Below are 20,815 nucleotides of genomic sequence, written 5' to 3'. Positions count from 1 at the left end.
CGATTTTCCAAATAAGACGTCGCCTATCGCTTTTCGTGAGCACCGATATAAGTATATGCATTCTACACTGTGGTCCAGTAATCCTTTTTTATTCAGCCCCCCCCCCCTCCCCCCTTTTGTAATGATCCGCAGATACCAACCATGCATTGTCTCCTTTTTTATTTTTTTTTGCAGAAATTCGACGCTTTTGTGATTGTCATGTACATCGTGGACTACACATTGTGTTCCATCAACGTAAGTTACCACATGCTAAGTTGCCACAGGTGCACGAAGTGGGATACATGGAGGACAGCTATCGAATTATGGTTCACTTGGTGCCAGCCTGTTGTCTTTTCTGCATATGCTTATGTATCACTTGGAAGACAAGGTCTTCTTAGGCGAGTTAAAATGGATTTCCTGTCCGTGAGATCTGGGTATCTAACTATTTCGTATATAGTAAAAGACAATTTGATGCCTTCTTGTGCGGGTAGGACTACAAAAAAAAAAAAAAAAAAAGAAGGCGTCAAAAGCAATCTCGGAATGGGAAAGACACACCAAGTTAGCGTCGAGCTACGTACAAAGCAATGATAATGAGTAATTAGCGCAAAAGGGCCGAAATGAAACCCGGATGCACTCGTTCATATGGCGCGCGCCTAAAACCGGAAGCGGAAGCGTGGCTTTACTCAACCAAAAATGTAGGCCAATCTCGAAGGCATGGAGGAAGGAAAAGGATAGGAGGGAGCATACCGCAACGTGATTAAAGCCGAGAGTGGTGGACCAACACGTGGTTAACGTGGTGAAAATGTCAAAGCACGGATGATACGTCAGAGCGCGCGGTAGGTTTTAGTACTCCCGGTTGATTTTTTTTTTTTTTCAATACTCGGTCGAAACCATTTTGGACTCTTCAAATAAACAAAAAACAAAATGAAGGAAACAAAAAAAAACAAGGAAAAAGATACTTTGCATTCCTGCATGTGAGCAGGTGCCGGCCAAACGCGCACCGAATAAGAACTACCGGTAACCAAACGTCTCGGCAAATCTCGATTCTCCGTGATCTCGACGCAAGATGTCACGCGTTGGGTCACCACTGCTGGCTACACGGAGCGTTCGCTTGCCAAGGCTGGCTGCTTGACGTGATGCTCCCGCTTATATTTTCCCTTCCTCCATGCCCGAAGGGTGCGCAGTCTAACGAGAAAGAAAGTAAAGGTTTAGTAAAAGGTTCTATGTAAGAGTAACATTATACTCAAGCTAGGTGAGGGGGCATGGGTGAAGTAAAGGCGGCTAAAGTGCGGTTGACATCGAAGAAAGAAAGTCAAGGGCTTTTGAGGGAGCCTCTCTTCCCTCCCGATTAACAAACCTCGAAAAACATGAAACAACAAACCCCATGGTACATTAATGCGCCCCAGAAGACCTTGCCTTTCGTCGATGTCAACCGCTGCTGACTCGCCTTTTTGCTCGTGTCAACAAGCGGTCGTATGTTGTGATGCTTTTGTTCGTCATTGGTCAAACTTCGAGCTGCAGTCAACAAATCGTTGCTCTATTCTAGACAAAATAAAAAGGGACTTTAAAGGCGTCGTGCCAATACTTCTTCATAGCGTTAACCGTTGCAGCTTAAAAGCTGCGGCTTAATTAGAAAAGCGAAATGGTGTAATTGTATAATAGGCTTAACAGAAATGCTAAAAGATAAAAACAAATGAACAAAAAAAAAAAGAACGTCTTACCTCCGCATTCCCTCCCGCCTTCCGAGTCCAGTGCGTCCCACTCGATCAGCCTACCCGACAGCTTAGTGGATATTCGAACTTCCGTGTCCTCCAAAACCGACTGATGATGCTCGCCAGGGCTGATATTCGACGAAATTGAAACACCAGGGGGTCTTAGCGTAATGTAAACATACAGTGAGCGATGTAAAAGAAGAAAAAAACTAATTTCTTCGAGAGCGCTAATGCACTTCACAGTTCATATCGCAAGCATACAGCCTCGTGCGTTCAAAAACCGCGTTGCCAGTGCTGCAACGACGGAACGTCCGCTCAAGCGAGGTGCGATAGTCAGCAGGGTCGTCTGCAGCTGGCATGACGCAGCGTCTGTGTGTTTGCAGACGACCGACACTGCTATTCGGTGATAGGGGTGGTGGCGGCTTGTGGTAGACGACTCTGCAGTTCCGTCAAAGACGTCGCAAAAAAAAAAGAAAGAAAAAAGAAAAAGCCTGAGTCAAGGAAGCGTTTGAAGCCGCCTTCCACTCCATCCATAAAGAATTCAAGCGTGAACAGTCGAAGTTGGGCCGGTATTTTGTAGCGATGCCTTTCCGGTGCTAATGCCTTTTCGCGCTTATCACGCTTCGTCAGTGGTCAGAGCGACGGTCCGCTCGCGTTATCAACGGGATCAGCCTGCCGTGAGCCGTGGATGATAAGACTAGTATAGAATAAGTCATAATGCATCGCTACAAAATACCGGCCTTGCTCTCTCCATTATGTCGTTCGTTCAAGAAAGCAGGGAATAAGCTTCCCGAAAATATATTTTAGTGGGGCGAGGGCGGGGGGGGGGTGCGAGATCATCTCAAGAGGGCGTTTTACCATTGCGTATTAGACAGTAAGTTTCTCGTCAATGTATACTATCCTCTAAGGAAGACGTTTGTTTGAGTAGCCGCATTGTTCGTACCACCTTGTGGCCCAAGCTATAACTAGAGAGGACAGAGAACTATTATTCCAGTGACCTCTTACATTCTGCTTAACTGCGGTTGTTTCGTGTCATAATCGTTCCCATTCAGTCTCTCTCTCTCTCTTTTATTTTATTCAACGTGAACACTCGTGTAACACAATAAGGTTTCAAAGGCGTTGTAGTTGGACAAAACGTCATAAGATGTCGATGCCAACATTGCTATACTGACACCCACAGCTTCAGCAACCAAGTATTCCATTGCAGTTCCTGTCTCTGTCATCTTTCGGTCTCTTTTCCTCCTTCCCCGCACTGCGGACCGACGTTTCGGTGCCAGTCGTGAGCTAGAAAGTTACGACATTGTCAACAGGCTTTTCTCTGCCAATCAACTCCCCTATCCCCCCCCCCTCCCACCTTTCTTTCTCTCTCTCTCTCGTTAATAGTGATAATTTACGGCCAAGCTAGAAGTCTCTACCAGAATACTTGAATGCCAAAAACGAGCCGGAACACGCGCGCAAGCTTGAGCTATAAATCAAAGCGATAACACCTCGGAGTACAAGGACACAATGCATGCAAAGAAAAAGAATGCATGCGTGCGAAATATGCAGGCCTGTTTCAAAGCAGAGAAAAGCTACGCAGTGTTCTTTTTTCCGGCGGTGATGTAAAACTTACGCCGCGCGCAGGGTCATGTATTGCCTTCGCAAGAAAGTATTTTGTGTAACAGCGTTTACCAGACACGACGTAAGTTACCGGAAACGTGTACGAGAAATAAATATCTGCAAATATTAAAAGAGGAATCGAAGGTGAGTACCGAGAACTTGAATTGACTGAAGTTATGTTTGATCAGACGTGCACAGCAGGCTTCATCTGCAGTCACGAAATCACATGTAAGATCGATGTGCCAAAATGAATATTTTCTATAATAAAAGAAGAATGAGTAGACAGTACAGGGAATATGAATGCTGGGATTCGAGGGACTCGGCTGGCAACGTAAAGCACGCACGGTGGGGAAGATAGCGACCTTCATTACATTCGGATATAGTTCGGCCGATTCCACGATCACTGCATTGTTTTTGCATTTTGACTAATAAATAAGGTTGTGCCAAGAAACCTGCATAGAAAATGGGTTACCAGAATTTGCAGCCCTCTTCCGCGTCGTCCGTAGCTTCATAAAAGATGATATGGCGATAGGGGCATAACGAGCTACCTTCTTTATTTCCACGCAGTATCTCGCCCAAATGCCAATGCAGTAACTCGGCACTGCGTAGGCTGCACTGGGGCCTGTAGGAGATATAAAAACATTCTTTCCTCTGATACTACTGGAGAGCTGCGCCAGCTCTTTCAAACAAGCCGCATATCAATGCTATGAGTGAGTGAGGCAGATCAGTTGACAAAGAATGCGTGGCAGCAAAGCAAACATTATACCGTATTCTTGCCAAAGTTCTTTGTCGATAGTGAAGTGGGCTGCGAATATTCTAAAAAAAGTACCAAGAACGAAGGTTAGAATTTTAAATCTTTCAAAAGTGCAAATGAACGGCAGTTCCAGGAAGCCTGATAGCTTTACTTTCCCTTGTTTTCGCACCATCTCTTAAAGATCGTTCAAATTCCTTTGAAGAGTACGGTCCGGACGAATCGTGATCGAGTGATAAGTGCCTTGAAGAAATCTTTCAATTTAGCTCTCACAACATGAGAATCGGTGCTTTATTTTGTCTTTTTAGAGAATGTACTTGTGGGAGCCGACGTTGGAGCAAGGGGGGTTATTTAGGTCATGCCGCCTGGCGGGCTTTCAAATCCTCACGTACGCTGAAAAGAATAAAAGCTACTAAAACGTGGACACTAGTGGAAGTTACAGAAAGAAAAAGTTAACGAATAATGAAGTCTGAAAGTTCGTGGATGTTGAAATTGCGCGACTGCTTGGCGCTTGTACTGAAGCTTCCAGCTGGGAGTGAAAATTTCCGACTTGTTCTCTCTCACCAGCAGCATTAACCCTTTGATCTTGTACCGGCACTTGACAACACACACACACACACACACACACACACACACACCACACACACTATATATATATATATATATATATATATATATATATATATATATATATATATATATACTTGAACTTATCCGAAATGCGTGTGGTGCCAACAACGGTCTTTCCACTGCGGGCCACTGTAAAAGCTCCGGCGAAGTTTCTCGCAGAGTTCGTTTTCTTTTAACTTATTTTATTTTCCTTTTTTTTGTAAACAAATAAATAGTCATAGCCGCGCACACATGGAAAGAAAGCTGCTGGATGGATATCATTTGAATTTCTCAGTGTCTTTAGCATTGGCAACTTTCACACGTATCATGCGTCCATTTTGCCACGCGCTCTTGTCCTCTGTACTTCATTTTATTGTCGCTCCATCAGTTTGTCGAAATATTGCTACTGAACAGCGGCGGCTCTCTAGAGGTCTCAAGTTCGTCAGGTCAGTGATTACTTGAGGAATAGCTTTATTGCGTTTCCTTTTTTTTTGTGCATCATTTCTATCATTCTTTTGAAGGAATGGAGTGAGCAAAAAAGGGAAAACGAAACTATGCATATCAAGTAATTTGAGGAAGAGTAATTTAGTTGATGAGAACGATACTTTAAGAGTTCGAATACTTACTGTATGGCTCCGAGTCGTCGAATATCCCTCAGTGGTGGCGTTTCCCGTTATTTTTCTTTTTTTGGTTGCCTACATTTCTGTGCGGCATTTAGCACCCAGAGAAAAGGTCCCGACGGTGTAACTAACATAATACAAAAACGTCAATAATATAAAATGAACTGAAATGAAATCAAGTCTCTACTTCACATAAAAAGCGTTCCTGTATGCAGAGGAATGCAATCGCATTTTCTGTGTACAATAGGGATGTCCGTGTGCACACAAAAAGCTTACAAGAGATTGACAAGGTCGGCACCCTATCCAATAGCAATTGATGATCAAATCAAAATAAAATTACATCTTTAACAAGTGATATCGGCATATCAAGAAACACAGAAAGGAAACGTTCGCTTAAAAAAGAAAAAAAAAACGCTAACAGATTTTCATTATTTAGTTAAAACATTTAAACCGCGGTGTCGAACCGGGTTCAACACGCCCCGATTTCCTTCCGGTTCAGTTCCATTTCGGAGAAATTAAAATATATAACGGTTCGCGAACCGGCTCACAATATTGAATCGGTTCGCACACCGGTTCGGTGTAGTCCATTTTATCCTGTCCCATGGTGATATGCTGCACAGGACTATCGACTTGTTCGCATGGCGCATGCACAAGTTTCATCAAAAGGAGTTAGAAATTTAAGAGATAATTGCACAGATGCAGTGGAATTTTTATGTACATATAAATACAGAGGCTATTAGTGAGAATCCGTGCGTCATGGTAAGGTCTGCGTAGCTTCCACACTCGTTACTTTACATCAGCCCAGTCAGTTATTTTCGCTTTGCTTCAGGCTTTTTGCTACAGGAGTGGTGGTGAGGGAACTGTGGCATGCGATCGATGGTGTCCAAGGCAGCACCGATTCGCATAGTACATGTTACGTTGATTGCAAATTCAAACTGCCATCCTATAGCAAAGCAAGAAGCCAGCATTTGAGATTTCACTGTTTTCTGCTTTTTTAGAAGCAAGGGAGGACACTGATTCTGCTGAACAATGAACAAGGATGGTTTGTGCTGAGAAATACATACGCCGATCTTTCTTGTGCATCTGGACGTCACGCGCAATCTTGCTCTGGCTAAGCGCGGACAAAGTCAAAAGCGTGTGCACTGTGCTTCACGAATAAGTTCTACTACTGGAACAGCGTTGTACTCTTCTTGGCTAAGCACCACACATGCGGTAAACCATGGCACGTAGCAAAAACACACTTCACGTGCCGTTTACAGACACGATTTCCGCTCATTGAAACGTTGACGGCATTCATTAGCGACCGCAGTGTGATGGCTGCATTAAGTCATGCAGAGGAACTCGTTGATATCCCTCCTCGATGACATCGTCTTTACAGCTCTCCGTGTTTATCTAATTTATCCAGTTTTAGCAACAAGTTTACCTAATGGCCGGATTGGGAGCGTCACCAGAAATGCTGATTCCATGGTGCCCCTTGAAACAGGTTTTCGGTCATGGAGTACAACTGGCATGGCCGAATTCAAAAGTTCAAGTGTCTCTACCGAGATGGTCGTAGTCGCCAGCACATACCCACCGTCTACCCCATTCTCGAGTTTCCTACTTGGTGGGAGAGTCACGCAAAAAGGGAAAGCAAGCCTACAGTGCGAGATATATCTTACAGCGAACCTGCTCTGCATGAAAATTCGCTGAGATGTTTTACAGGAAAAGAAACGCCGAGGCTCTTTACGCTCTCGTTCATTTCAATGCTATCAGACACAAGAGTGAGGTTCACTCAGACACAGACACAAGGTCAGTAATTATTAATTTGATTTTCGCCCGACAAATAACGCCTTTGTCGTGGACGTATTTACGGTCAAGGAGACACCCTTACCTTTCCTGTGAATAAACTGCGTCTCTTTATGGTCAAGAAATTTTCGTTACTCGAAGTGTTTATTATCTTCCGAAGGCTATTCGCGTTTGCTTCGAGGTAAGGTTAATTAAGCCTCGAAATAGATAAGCTTGTATTATCAGCTTTTATGATGAACTTGCTCTGTCACATTAGTTCTAGGTTATTATTAACGCGTAGCTAATAATAGAAAGGCTACTAAAGTTACCACTCATCGGCTGCGACTAATTTCTCGTGGCAAGCGCACGGGATAAATTTTTTTTTCCTGCCGGCGCGAACTTGAAACAGTCAGCCGTCGCGTTGGCCGAGAATTCGACTAGGCTTGAAGCTGAGGCTGCAAAAAAAGGCTCGTAATGTACCACCAACGATGTGATGCCGAATGATGGCATGCTTTTCTCTCACGTCTGATCTCTCACAGTGGCACGTCGCTGTTAATTTGGTGCAAAGTTAACACGAAAAGAGAGCAAACATTTATGGTTGAAAGACGACTGTAATCAAGGAAGAGGCTTGCCTCATTTGCTTCACTAATGACTTCGTGCTTAGGCGTGTTTATCATCATGCATGTACATTACTCTCGCTCGGTTTCTTTGTAACAGTGGACTAGGCGTGGGTAGAGTAAATGACGTGAAAGTGGTCATATGTACCACGTGTGCGGTAGCGCCTATAATTAGAAAAGTAGTCGCAGCATTCTCAAGTCACGCCATAAACCTTTCTACACACTTTAGCAACAAAAATATATGAAAGAAATGTATCATAACTAACCATTTGTATACCGAAACAGGCCGCAAATAATGGTCGTATGCAGATGAGTGATGTTGCAAAGCAGACTCGTTTAATTAAGGACGTGTTGGCGTAATACTTGACACGCCCGCATTACCTGCAGGTCTACTGCATACTCTGCGTGCTCTCCCAGTACCAGATGTACGCGCTTGAAAGGAGAACCATGGGTCAGGGAAGCCGCCCGTCGGTGAGTTTTCATGCATGATAAAAGGAACAAAAAAGAAAAAAAAATCTGCGATAAAGGCATTCCTAGAGTATTCAAATTACTTAAAACGATTAAAATTGTGCACTTGAACAAGAGACGCCGTAGAGGAGGGTCATGGATTAACGTTGATCACTTAAGGTCTCATTATGTCAGCGTTCTCAAAAACCTTAAGCACCAAAATGGCTAATATAACAGGAATGATACTGAAGAATTTCTACGTAATAAAACTATGGTGTCGAGTTTCCTTTCATTCCATTCACTTATCAGTCATCGCAGAAAGTGAGCAATACTGGCGATAGCCCAATGTAGCGTCATGCCAAGGAATGACGAAGGGACCATAAGATAAAATATTTAAAAAATCAATCTTCACGCAAAGCGGTCATGGCGTTTGTTGAAGCCGTAAAGTAACACACGAGAATTTTTGTTTGTTTTTTTTTTTTAGGTTGCATTCATTCTAATCAGAATGCGGCGCACAGGGCCAGACAACCAAACCCACCGCGATGGCTTAGTGGCTATGGCTTTGCGCTGCTAAGCACGAGGCTGCGAGTTCGATTCCCCGTGGGACTCGAACCCGCGACCTCGTGCTCAGCAGCACAACGCCATAGCCACTAACCCACCGCGGTTGGTTTTAGGGCTGTGAGCCTCCACGCGTTCGCATCGCAAGGGATTCTTACGCACGTCTGACGTTGTTGTGTGAGAGTAGGAGTTGTTCCACGTGCACCTTTTTTTCAAATATTTAAGGCATCGCATGAAGGTTTAGGGCACATTCCAGCAGCGCTCTATGGCAGCGCAGCCCACTTGTTGAAGGGCGATGGCTCCGAGCACTTCAGCCGCAAACTATTTGGCGGCATAAAACAACGAGGAAACTCTCATCTCGCGCATAATGTGTTTTTACATACTTAATACGTCGCATTAACGTTGCAACCTTTTTCTGTTATTTACCATGCAAAAAAAAGTGCGTTTGTCAATATTTCAAGCTATACTGTCGGCCATGGAAGGAGTAAGTCGAGCTTCACAGTGCGCTTAAGTAAAACATTTGTAGCTGTCGGAATTGTGCAGGGTGGACTAGCTTCGCTTCCCATAGATTACAAGATGTGCGTTGGATCCGCATATTTATGTAATTATTTTTTAAACAGCCTTTTTTTCTTCAGAAGCCAAACGTCGTCACTTTAACGTGACATCAAAACTGGCCTCGGTTTCACGCCGCATCAATTTATGCCAAAGTCTTTACTTCCTTTGTCACAAGCATACGGGCTACTTCAAAAAATGAGGATAGCTACTGCCGAGATGTTTGAAGAAGCTGACGTCACACTTTTGACTGCACACGCAGCTATAATTTTATGGTGACAGTGATGCTGCTGTGGCAGTGACGGCCGCACCGCTCAGTGACAGCTGCACCGCGGTGACAGCTTTTGGCGCACGGCAGGCTATCCAAAAAGAAAAGACGAAGAAACGAACTCGAAGGCTGGTCGTCCGTGGAACATCCCATCAACAACCTGTAGCATCCCTCAGAGCGTCGAGCCGGACTATAGTCGGGACATGATGCGAAGGTAAACAGCGCTACAGACAAACACTCAGAAGTGCATAGCAGCAGACGATGCAGGCGAAGCCACATACGTGAGAAGAGCTTTACTACTGTCACGGTTGTCTTTGGGCAAACGACGGAAGCGCTGGCGCAGAAGTAACAGTGGAGCCGACGAATCTGTCATCGGCATTTTTATTTTTTGTCGCCGCCTACGCTTGGGTCGTCTGCAGTTACAGAGAGATGCTGTCTTTAAGAGCAAGCTGTATCCTCAAGAGCTCATGTCTAAAACATGAGAACGGAAAAATTGTTTTCCTCGGCATACACTACACCAATTTTGTTAAGGATTCTTGCCTTTGAGTGTAAATGTCACAGTCTACCGCTTGCAGTGAGTAAATTTTTTATTTAGGCCGTCAATTTTTTAAATAAGAATTCTCGAAGGAACCAAACTGCAGCATAAAGTTTACAACGTTGTAACTCAGCAAAAAAGAGCGATATCCCAATACTGTGAACTGCATCCATAGAAACTTAAAGCTGGCAAATTTTGTGCACTTAAATCACTCTCAAATATATCACAAATTTGTGTATAGAACTCTTGTAAAACCTCTTGTAAGCATCGTAACAGCTTCGTGTAAGCTGTAAACTTATCCGCCGTGCTTGTTTGCGGCTATGGCGTTCGCTGCTAAGGACGAGGTCGCGGGATAAAATACCGGCCTCGGAGGACGCATGTCGATGGGGGCGAAATACAAAAAAAAGCCCTTGTACGAGGCGTTCGACGCACGTTAAAAAACTCCATGTCATCAAAATTAATACGAAGTTTCCCACTAAGGCGCCCCTCATAATCATATTGTGGTTTCAACCCCAGAATTCAATGTTGTTTAAGCTGTAAACCAATACTACATTACATTTATTGCGTCTTAGATTATCGAACAGGTGGAGTTCAGGAAACTGCGACGTTTGTTCTTTGTGCAGAGTTCGGTATTTGTAAACTCTGTGCCTGTCTTTTTTTTTTCAACAAACTGATTGTTTGTTAATTTCAAAAAAAAAAAACTCGAAGCCCTAAACAGAATGCTTCCTGCTGCTGGTAGAATTCAGATTTGTTTTTATGGAACAAATTTTATTCAAATCGGTGGAGCGGTTGCTTAGTGTGATAATTACTGGGTTTTATACGCATTTGCGTGTGGATCAGAGAACAAACGGGGATAGCCGATATTCTAGTTGACATTAAGCGGAAGAAATGGAGCTGGGCAAGCCATGTAATGCGTAGGATGGATAACCGGTGGACCATTAGGGTTACAGAATGGATACCAAGAGAAGGGAAGCGCAGTCGAGGTCGGCAGAAAACCAGATGGGATGATGAAGTTATGAACTTTGCAAGCGCAAGTTGGAATACGCAGGCGCAAGACAGGGGTAATTGGAGATCGCAGGGAGAGGCCTTCGTTATGCAGTGGACATAAAACAGGCTGATGATGATGATACGTATTTGCATAGTAAGATCGAAATTCACCTTAATTAAAGCCAACTTTTTTAAAATAAGCAACTGGAAATTGTTGCCTTTCTAACAGCATAGTGTGGTACTCTGGGTTTTGGGTGAAAAATATGATATAAACGCTGATAAAAGCAAACATACACAGTTGGCACACACCGAATAAAGCCCGACCACCGGACATCGATCAATGTTTGTTTTAGAGTCCTCAATTTGGCGCAGAATGTAAAGTGTTAATAGACGGACAGAAGCGCAGGATTGCCCCGCACTCAGGTGCAAGTGACATTTTTTTTCCCGCGAGGTCGCTCAGTATTTAGCGGAGAGGTGCTTCGGCTCCTCCCAAAGTTCATTCGTGATACAGAGCTATAGTGTGAACGGTGAGCCGTGTAGGTCGATGTGTAATGGATGGCGCGCAGTACTGCGCCTCGCTGTACTGCGCCCCGGGTCGAATCCATTTTGTGTCAACAGATGGAACAGGACGGGCCTCAGATACGGCGTTTGACAGGTGGCACTCGAGCGGAGCATTGCGGGTAACGTTTGCAACGCTAAGTACGCCTGCAGCAAGCAACACTCTGCCTCTTCCTCCAGTATGTTCCATTTTTGCGGTGTGAATCTTTGGATGAGTTTTTCCCAACTATGTGACGTTCCGAGTAACTACGCATTTCACCTTGTCCCCAATAACTCGAAGCAGCCGCTTAGGATAACTGTGTCATCTTGCTGGGGGATCAAGTGAAAACAGTTACTGAGAATTGCGCAGTGGCGTTCAAGTGAAGACCAATCTTGAACATTGCTTACGTAAGCTTTCACTCAGTTGCACATGACTGGGGTTACTGGGTCGCGTGAAGGGATCCATTGCAGTGGAGCTGCTTAGGCGGAGTCATTGACTGGGTGTTGTTTAGTCTGTGTCTTTTGTCTGCAGAGCTGTATCCCTTTGCTACACTCAACACGAAGAGTTTGAAACAATATTTTTCATCTCTTATTTTCATGAACAAGCCGAAGGAGACGACACCGAGACGACCACACAGTGCCTCGGCGATAGTTGCCGTACCGCGCTACACAGGTGGCAGTAACCATGGCAACAGCCGCTGCACCTTCAGCCGCATAGCGTCGTGGCCCAGTCGCCGGATCTCCCACAAGGCGACCTTCCCACAGAACGGAGCGCGTGTTTCACCCTGCAGTTTCATGGCCCTTACCGTTCCTGTTGCCACAGTGACCACCACCACGACAGGTAATGCACCTGTTTATTAATGTGAAATCATTGTATGACTAATGAGGCGGAAAATCCGGCGTTGGCGTGACCACGATGTTCCAAAGAGCTAAGTGAGCCCAAGTGAGTCGATCGACGCAGTTGATGACTTCAATTAAGGCAAAGTAATTAAGGTAGGGTGAATTAAGTCGAAGTAAATTAAGGGACATATTTAATTAATATAGAGTTAAGTCACTCGAACCCACAACTTTTGGTGGAAGTCGCACCGCCGACCTTTGGTGTTAATTAAGGTACATGTAGTTAAGAAACAGTTTATTAAGGTATAGTTAATTATGGTACATGTTTAATTAAGATAGAGCTCATTGCGGCACTCGAACCCACAACCATTGGTGGGAGTTGAACCCACGACCTTTGGTGGTCGAAGTGCTTTCGCATTCATCCACGTAGGGATAACTAAATGCCCTTTGAACTTTTTTTTGCTGCTGTCCTGCGCGAAAGTAAGTAACTTGTGGGAGTGCCCATTGGCTCTCACTTTAGAATCTGTGCCATCAGTGTTCAAAAATATTTACAACCAAGTGCTGCCGCTTCGTTCATAAGTTTGTGCCCCCGCACGTTTCAAATTACACGGCATGTTAAGGAGAAATAAATTTTATCGTTGTGTTGCCATGCCTTGAAATGAGTCTCGGAATGAAACGCTTCTTTAAACTTTGCCAACTTACGTGTCAAGGTGTCAGCGGAGAAAACAGTTGCTGGAGAAAACAGTTGAAGCAGCAGTTGTACGCGGACTGCAGAATGGTCACCTCATGGGCCAGGCTTAGTTACTCACTCGTTCGCACAATGTTGTCTCTAACGAAATTAAAACGAACGTGCAGAGACCTGGACGGAGGCCTATGACGTCCTATCACTCGAACATGGTATTCCGGCTAGGGTTAAGGATATTGATGGCACTTCCTTTTACGAACCACTGTAGTGCCCGAACCGCTTTTAATAGGGTCCAGATCACACGGCAAGGCGTGGCGAACGGCCGGCAGAGGGCGTTCTATTTTTAATAACGTAGCTTAGTATATCAAGCCTATTGAAAAATTTAGATACGCCAGAACGACATTGAAAAAAAAAAAAAGAAGGAGATTGGTGGCATGTCCACCACCCTTTGAAACGGGTCCGTTTTTTTTTTTTTCAATGTTGTTTTGGCGTATCTAAATTTTTCAGTAGGCTTGATATACTAAGCTACTTGACCGCAGCGATGGCCTAGCGGTAGAGCATCCGCCTCGTATGCGGGAGGTACCGAGTTCAAATCCCGGTGCCGCCGGGAACCCACCGGTTTTTCTAATGGGTAGAGATGTCCCCTGGCCTGGTGCTCGGCTGTCGTGGTGGTCCACATCTCGAAAGAGGGCCCAATAGAGATTTCAGCTCTTGTCTCTGGGCGCCTCTTGTCCAACCACAGACGGCCTTGTAGAAGAGCATCCGTCGCGGCTGTGGGAGGCAAGTGCTGCCGCCGGGCACCTACCGGTAAAATAGGTACAAGCGCGCTCCCCGCCTGGTGCTCGGCCTTTATGGGACCTCAACGTTTCGAAAGGGGTGTTTGACCTCAACCCGAAGGCGCCCCCACCTCAATAGGTGCTTGGGGCGCCACATGGGAAATGACCGCCATGGGAGCGGTCCAGACATCACTTGATTTCCGTGCTCACGTTGGTTTCGACGGGAATTCAGGGCGCAGGCTCCTTTCCCAAGCGTATCACCCCTGAAGGAAGCCGAACGCCAGGCCGGGGTACGCTTGTACCCTTCTGAACCAGTGGGTGCCCGGCGGCGGTGAGAATCGAACCCGCAGCCGAGGCGGGCGTTCTACCACACGGCAAGGCGTGGCGAACGGCCGGCACTAAAAGCGGTTCGGGCACTACAGCGGTTCGTAAAAGGAAGTGTCATACAATCGTATTATTGAACACACGTATAGCAGTGTATTGCGCAAACCGGCCAGTGAAACGCAGTTTGCTGCCGCGATATATGCTACCTTCCTAATGCAAAGGGAGAAGGAGCAGCATTATGACGACATTTCACAAAGGTTAATTCGAGCTACAATTTCAATTTATGGTTTTAGTATAATTATCAAGGTGCCGATTTGGGCCACATATAGGTTGGTCATTTTCGGCGCTTGCCCTTGTCCCTTCGTATTTCTGCGCTGGTTCACCTTCTCATAATCAATGATATTTGCATCAGGTACGTTTTTTTCCTGAATAGTTAAGCACTTGCGATTTCTTGAAGAAACTTTGAATAGTGATTGAGATCAGCGGCCCCATTCACGAAGCTCTTCGTTCGTCCGAAAATCATGACTGGTTCGCACGTGCACTTATGAATAGTTCAATATGGTGCCAGGGCTCGGATTCCCAAAGACTTTCGTTCCTGTGTGATGCTTGCCACTGACCTGCCTCGTTCGCTAATCACAGTTGGCTGGCGTCAGCTCTTAGGAACAATTCTAGCGTAAGAACGTTTTGGTGAATACGAGCCCAGATGTTTCGAGCACTGCGCACATTACACATACGTAGCGGACGCACCAGCGCACCCACAAAAGATTGGGCACAGGCAGCGAGATACACGGCTGGAGTACGCAGATAGACTCGAACAACGTTCTTCGTAACGCCGCACACTCGCTCCTTAATTTCTGTTTCTGCAGTTGCCAGAGTCAATGTTACTTTTCGTCTGACCCCTAGTGACAAGGCGGTTGCCTCCCCCCCCCCCCCCCCGCTTCACTCTCTCCCCCAGACAGATCCCAGGAGAAGAAAGTCACCATTGCGCCGAACAGCGCTGACGGCTGCTTGATTTTGTCTTGGGAAGTCAGCTCATTAGGTGTCCACTTGTGCGATGTGTGGCAACGTTAAGTGTCGGCGGACGTTGGGCTCTCCCACAAGGCTCGTTAGACGCGCTTCTCGCGTCACTGGCAGGCCTTCTGCTGGGTGTGGCTTGCTCCACGATGGGTCCTCTCCATAGATGCTGTTTTCTCCCTTGAGAGTCAGTCCCCAAACAACTTTGGGTAAACGCTTGTGTGTGTACGTGCGCTCACTGGCGGCAGAATTAGGCGAGAGGAGAACGCGCTCTTGAAGAAAACGCTGCCCGCCGCCAGGGAGCCAGTTGTCCGCATAAATAGCGTTGACGAGCGAGTGATGACGATACCAGCTGTGTGTTGACTGCTTGCAGAGTTTTGTGCCGACTGCCTGCGAAGATTGCGTAGGACATAGAAGCCTCGCACACAAACACCGCAAGCTCTCGCACTGGTTCAGCGTCATACGGAGAGAGAAAGAGACAGAGAGAAAGAAACAGAAAGAAAATACAAAGAGGTTCACAAGACGCACGTCCGGTTTGCTACCCTGCTCTGGCAGAGAGGAGATACAGGGACGAAAAGAGACAAAGAAGGGCGAGATAGAACACATAAAGTGGCCCGCACACGTAAAATTGCGCATTCCATGCGCAGTTTTACACAGGTGTGTGCCACTGTTCATTGTGCAATCCTCCAGAATGGGTATGTTCCACTGCGACAGAAGAGGTACAGAATCCGTAAATGTAACTTTCCTGTGCATACACGTATCGTCGTAACCTAATTGTACGCATTGGCGTTAGCTGTAAAGCTTTTACTTACCACTTACGCTTCGCTTCGCATAGTCTTCAACATGGCCATTGAATCTGTATGAATTCTTACAGCGTAAGCTGTTATGGGCTCAATCTAATAGCTGTTTCGGTTGGCGATGTCCGCCGCCACCGCCGCCGTCACCGGTGTTCGTCGCAGCTATAACCGGGAATGAAAAAATGTCACAGTTTCACCCTAAGGGCGAAGCAATGAATGCGATAGCAACACAGAAATGTCATACGAAGTAAGGTGAGCGGCTTTGGTAGCAATATGAATTGTAGTAAACATGAGCTGATTAAGTAAGCAGGTGTGCTGCGGCGTAAGTAGACCGACATGAAGAGAGACTCGATGACCACGAGAAGGCGCGTGTGAAACGGTGGTGTTGATGAGAAGCGCTTCCCGTGGGCAGCGCGTGCGAAGGGACACACCTGTAGCACTGCACTGCCGATCCGGGCAGCATAGCATGTGTAGCGTGCGTTGGAAAATGTGGCCCGACTATTACTAACTGAATGAACAAGCGTGGTGTGAGCGCGCACAAACAAACACGAATAGATCACACTGAATGACTGCAGACAAGGACTGTCAAAACGCTGGCAGGAAGCATACGCCGCAGCGGGCGAAGGTACGTGCAGTCTATCGCTTCAACGGAAACTGAGCGGCGAATGCACGGCGCATAAAGGTCAGAGCCGTGTGGAGATAAGAGACGGTGCGAACGAGCGACGAGCGCGGTTGTTGGCAGAGTACAAGTGCGCCCCCCCCCCCCCCCTCCCGCTCCCTCCGGCGCTGGCTTCCTGCTTCCTTGCTTGCGCGTGGGAGATGAGTGCGTTCGCTCTCCGTGATAGCGCGCGTCCCCGCACGCTTCCGCTCGGGCATACGGCGCGCGGCGAAGATTTTATCTATAGGGAACCTCACGGCGACGGCGAGGACGACGGCAGAAATCCGGTTGGAGTGTCCATATAATTGCTATCGCAATACAAAAAAAAGATATACCTCCCTTCCATTCCGTGAAGATGGTCGAACAGCGAAGCTGTGTTAGTTACACCTACTACGAGCATTACATGTGCATGTGTTGCACGTGATGGAATTACGTAACCACAAGTAAACACAGATATACAACAGGAAGTTATACTGAAACGTTGCGAGACGAGAAGATGCAGCGACTTCCGACGCTGATCGACGAGTGTACAGTTCTCTGGTGGAAACCTGCCGAGCCGCCGCCAGGCACATCGGCTGCAGTCACGGACACCGCGTCCGTTCGGCGCGAACGCGGGGAAACGCGGACGGTGTCGGTGGCATCTCTGCACGTTGCGCGTTATCCGAAAGCCTTCTTCCGAAGTTGGAGGTTCGCTTGCCTTTGCTGTCGTTTGGCTTGCACTTCTCGCTGACGACCCGCGGTGTTAGCGGTCTCACTGCGGTTACGTCTGGCTTGCGCTTCCTTCTTCCGTAGCTCCGGGTTGACCTTCCGCCGGAGCTGTTTCACTGCGGATTCCTTTGCGCGGAACTTAGAATTCGCCCGGCGACGACGTTGCCGCTGTCGGGCGAGCTCCCGCAGCCGCTCGCACCGCGCGGAATCCATGGCGAGAAAGGGCGCGCGCCCGAATCCATGGAGAAAAGTACGCTTGTAACTTGTAATTAAAGCTTTTAACAGCGGAGCTGTTTAAGCCGAGCGTTATTCCGTAACGTGCGAACAGAAAATGTGGGCCGATCCTGGTGGCAGTGCAGAAAGGGTCCAACCGCAATGGCACATACCCCTGTGAACTATCGAAGATGAGCGTGGTTAAGTCTAGCTAAGCATGGTTGGGACTACTTAAGCTTGGTCAGTCATCGATACCCAATCGATAGCCAATGAATCGCTAATCGATAATCGATTAATAATGAATAAATTCCGGTAAATGCTGGGGTTGACTTGGTAGTGCTTAGCCAAGCCCAAATACGGGGCCAATACCTTGCAATAGCCAATCCATAGCCAATCAATAGCTAATCGTTAATCGATCAACAATAAATAAATTGCGGAAAATGCTGGGGATGACTTGGTAGTGCTTAGCCTAGCCCAAATAGGTGGCCAATACCTTGCGATAGCCAATCGATAGCCAATCAATAGCTAATGTGTAATCGATTAATAATTCATAAATTCCGGAAAATTTTGGGGATGATGTGATAGTGCTTAGCCTAGCCCAAAAGCCAGGGCTAGCTAGGTGCCCATCAGCTCCGCTGTCTATTTAGCATTGCGCCTCCACAGCAAGCTACGCTAATTCTTTTTTTTTTTATGTCTTTGTCGTTGACTCGTTCCAGAGGTAGTGCTTTTTTATAGCATTCAGTATAAAAAGAGCGAAACTGTTTTAGTGACAGCTTGACTGTCAGCTTTGGTTTCGGCAGTTTGGGCGGAACTATTTTGAAAGCTCCAATAAGGTTCATAACTGAGCCCGCTATGGGCTATTTACTAGGTCTAACTAAAACAACGCCCTAAAAATGAAAAATCAACATTCACTATAGCGAATCCCAGCGCAATTTTATCTCATCGCAGGAAAATATCGACCCTGCAGAATCCGTAATAACACGTTTGGTGGGGTGAACTTAGGAGAGGCGGGAATGATGGCACTCCTAACATTTCGTGGCTGCTTTTCCGAACGCGGTTACCCCAATTTGTTTCACTACTGTTTCATTACTGTGCCCTTTTAATGCTTTAAACCACGCAGCCTGGGGGATGGATGTACGTGCTGTAGTGTCAGATTTCGACGGATCGAATTGCCAAAAGTCATTACTTGCTAAATAAAGCTCGTCATTCGACAAGCGACTGACTACAACCAGCGATGCGAGTGCCCAAACTGCTGATTAATTCTGAACTGTTGTCGCCGGCGCCGGCTTTATAAGTTCAAACAAAACCTAAATTACACCGTTTCTAATTTATAAAAATATTTGTACTTATTTACATGAGCACCGACTTCGTTATCTTGTGCACCTCATGGCTTACAGACATTTTACAGACTCCAGTTGATTATAACTGCAACTTGTAATAAGTCTGGATTACTACGTAGACTACTAATAAGTCTATAAACTTCAAGACCACGTGCGCTCTCTGTAGACGGTCCAGACGCTTAGATGTGATATCGAAATAGAGTGCAAAAGATAGAGTGATACAAATTTAACTGGCATCACACTTCGCACAGCTGATTGCACATAAGTACACGGTTCGCGATTGGCTAAGTGTAGGCAGGCGCCTAAATAGCGGAGGCACTATTGAGAGCAGTATTCCAAATTGTGCCTGTCAGGCTGGCTCGTGTTCATACCGCCATAAATAGGTTTAGGCCATCCGTAGAATGTTTAGGACACCTTATAATTTACTTGGAGATCACAGGGAGAGGTCTTCGTCCTGCAGTGGACATAAATATAGGCTGATGATGATAATTTACTTTCCATGTGTACAATTTTTTTTCCTGTTTACTGTACGTATTTTTCATAGAAGCGAAATCGACATTCTATAATAATAGTGTAGTGCTCTATGCATTGGCTGCCTGTCTATACGAATAGACTACAGCGCCCTCACTCCCTGTTTGCCTCTCTTCCCACTGTAAATCTGTGTTTTCATATGAAGTACTAATTTCAATCAATCAATCAATCAATCAATCAATCAATCAATCACTCACTCACTCAATCAATCAATCAATCAATCAGGTTTTATTTTAGAGCACAGAAGCAGCTATGGGGCCTTCGTACTGGTGCACTTAAAAAGTAATAAGCTAGACAAAATGTACAGAGAAGAGAAATGTGATAGACCACAGACAATGTAAGGTCAGGAAACAGAAACAAATAGGGAAACAGAAAACTAGGATGCGGATGCAGAAGAAAGCTCATCATGCAACATGATGATCTACATATACAGGGTGTTTCAGCGAACACTTTCAAAAATTTTAAAGGTTGCCTGTGGCCGATAGCACAGTTCTAGTTCATGAGTTGGTCTACTCGAAGAGGCGGATATTACTTGAAAAAAAATTAAATGCATAAGTATTATCACTTATGCAGACAGTATTATTAACCATGAAATTAGGGGTGCATTGAAGTCTCCCACAATTAAAATTTTGTGGTTATTATGTGAAATATCAGCTTTATTAACGTTGTCCACAACCACGTATTTTGTATACATGCCCTAGAAATCCATACAAAGCCTTGGAAGACCTTACAAATCTATGAATAGTCCTTGAATGTCTATATAGAGCTTACAGATTTGTAAAATTAGCAGATTTTTTTTGACCATCTTCTCAAAAGCTACGAAGAACGGTAGACCATAAATAGCTTACATAAGTTGTCTATTCGTAATGAATAAACTTCGCGGATAAAAGGTTCATTTCTGCCGGACCCTCCAGAGAAACTCCGAAAGTCTACAATATTTTTTTTAAAGCATAGCGTCCATAAGAGTGCACGGTTTTATCGAGGCAAAACGTAAGCCTGGTGACTCGATCATATGTTCTCTTTCTCCTCCGAGAGAGCACTAATTTCAGTTCCGCAAGCCCCCATTTATCGGAACAGCGACACCATCGGGGCTTTCGTAACTTGAATTATAGGGTTTGAGGCTGGCGTGAGCGCCTCCCTGCGGCGTACTGTATACGAACAGTACACCGCAGTAAGGCGCTCACGCCAGCCTCAAACCCTATAATTTGAGTGTACGGCACGTCATAAAAAATGACCCATTTTGCTTCAGTTTTGACTGGCACGCACATACTTTACCCTTTCTCACTGCTTCTCAGAGCTTTCCTCTATGCGCCTACTTTAACCTTCCATTCTCTTACGGTTGAAACATCGGCCCTGAATATGCATTGCATGGGTTCCCGAATGTTAGTTTCGTCATT

General features: G+C 45.8%; 1 protein-coding gene across 1 annotated transcript in view; it reads left to right on the top strand.

Moving 5' to 3' along the window:
- LOC119448501 (uncharacterized) overlaps positions 1-20,815 on the top strand; it is a 36,230-nt gene that overhangs the window by 13,565 nt on the left and 1,850 nt on the right. The window contains exons 5-7 of the mRNA XM_037711765.2: positions 175-234; positions 8,039-8,122; positions 12,142-12,376. Of these exons, the coding sequence (XP_037567693.1) occupies positions 175-234; positions 8,039-8,122; positions 12,142-12,376 (379 nt within the window). The remainder of the gene's footprint in view (positions 1-174; positions 235-8,038; positions 8,123-12,141; positions 12,377-20,815) is intronic.

This window comes from Dermacentor silvarum, chromosome 4, assembly GCF_013339745.2.
Source record: "Dermacentor silvarum isolate Dsil-2018 chromosome 4, BIME_Dsil_1.4, whole genome shotgun sequence".
NCBI lineage: Eukaryota > Metazoa > Arthropoda > Arachnida > Ixodida > Ixodidae > Dermacentor > Dermacentor silvarum.
The sequence above is the reverse complement of the archived record's forward strand: the minus strand, read 5'-3'. Positions and strand labels throughout refer to the sequence as shown.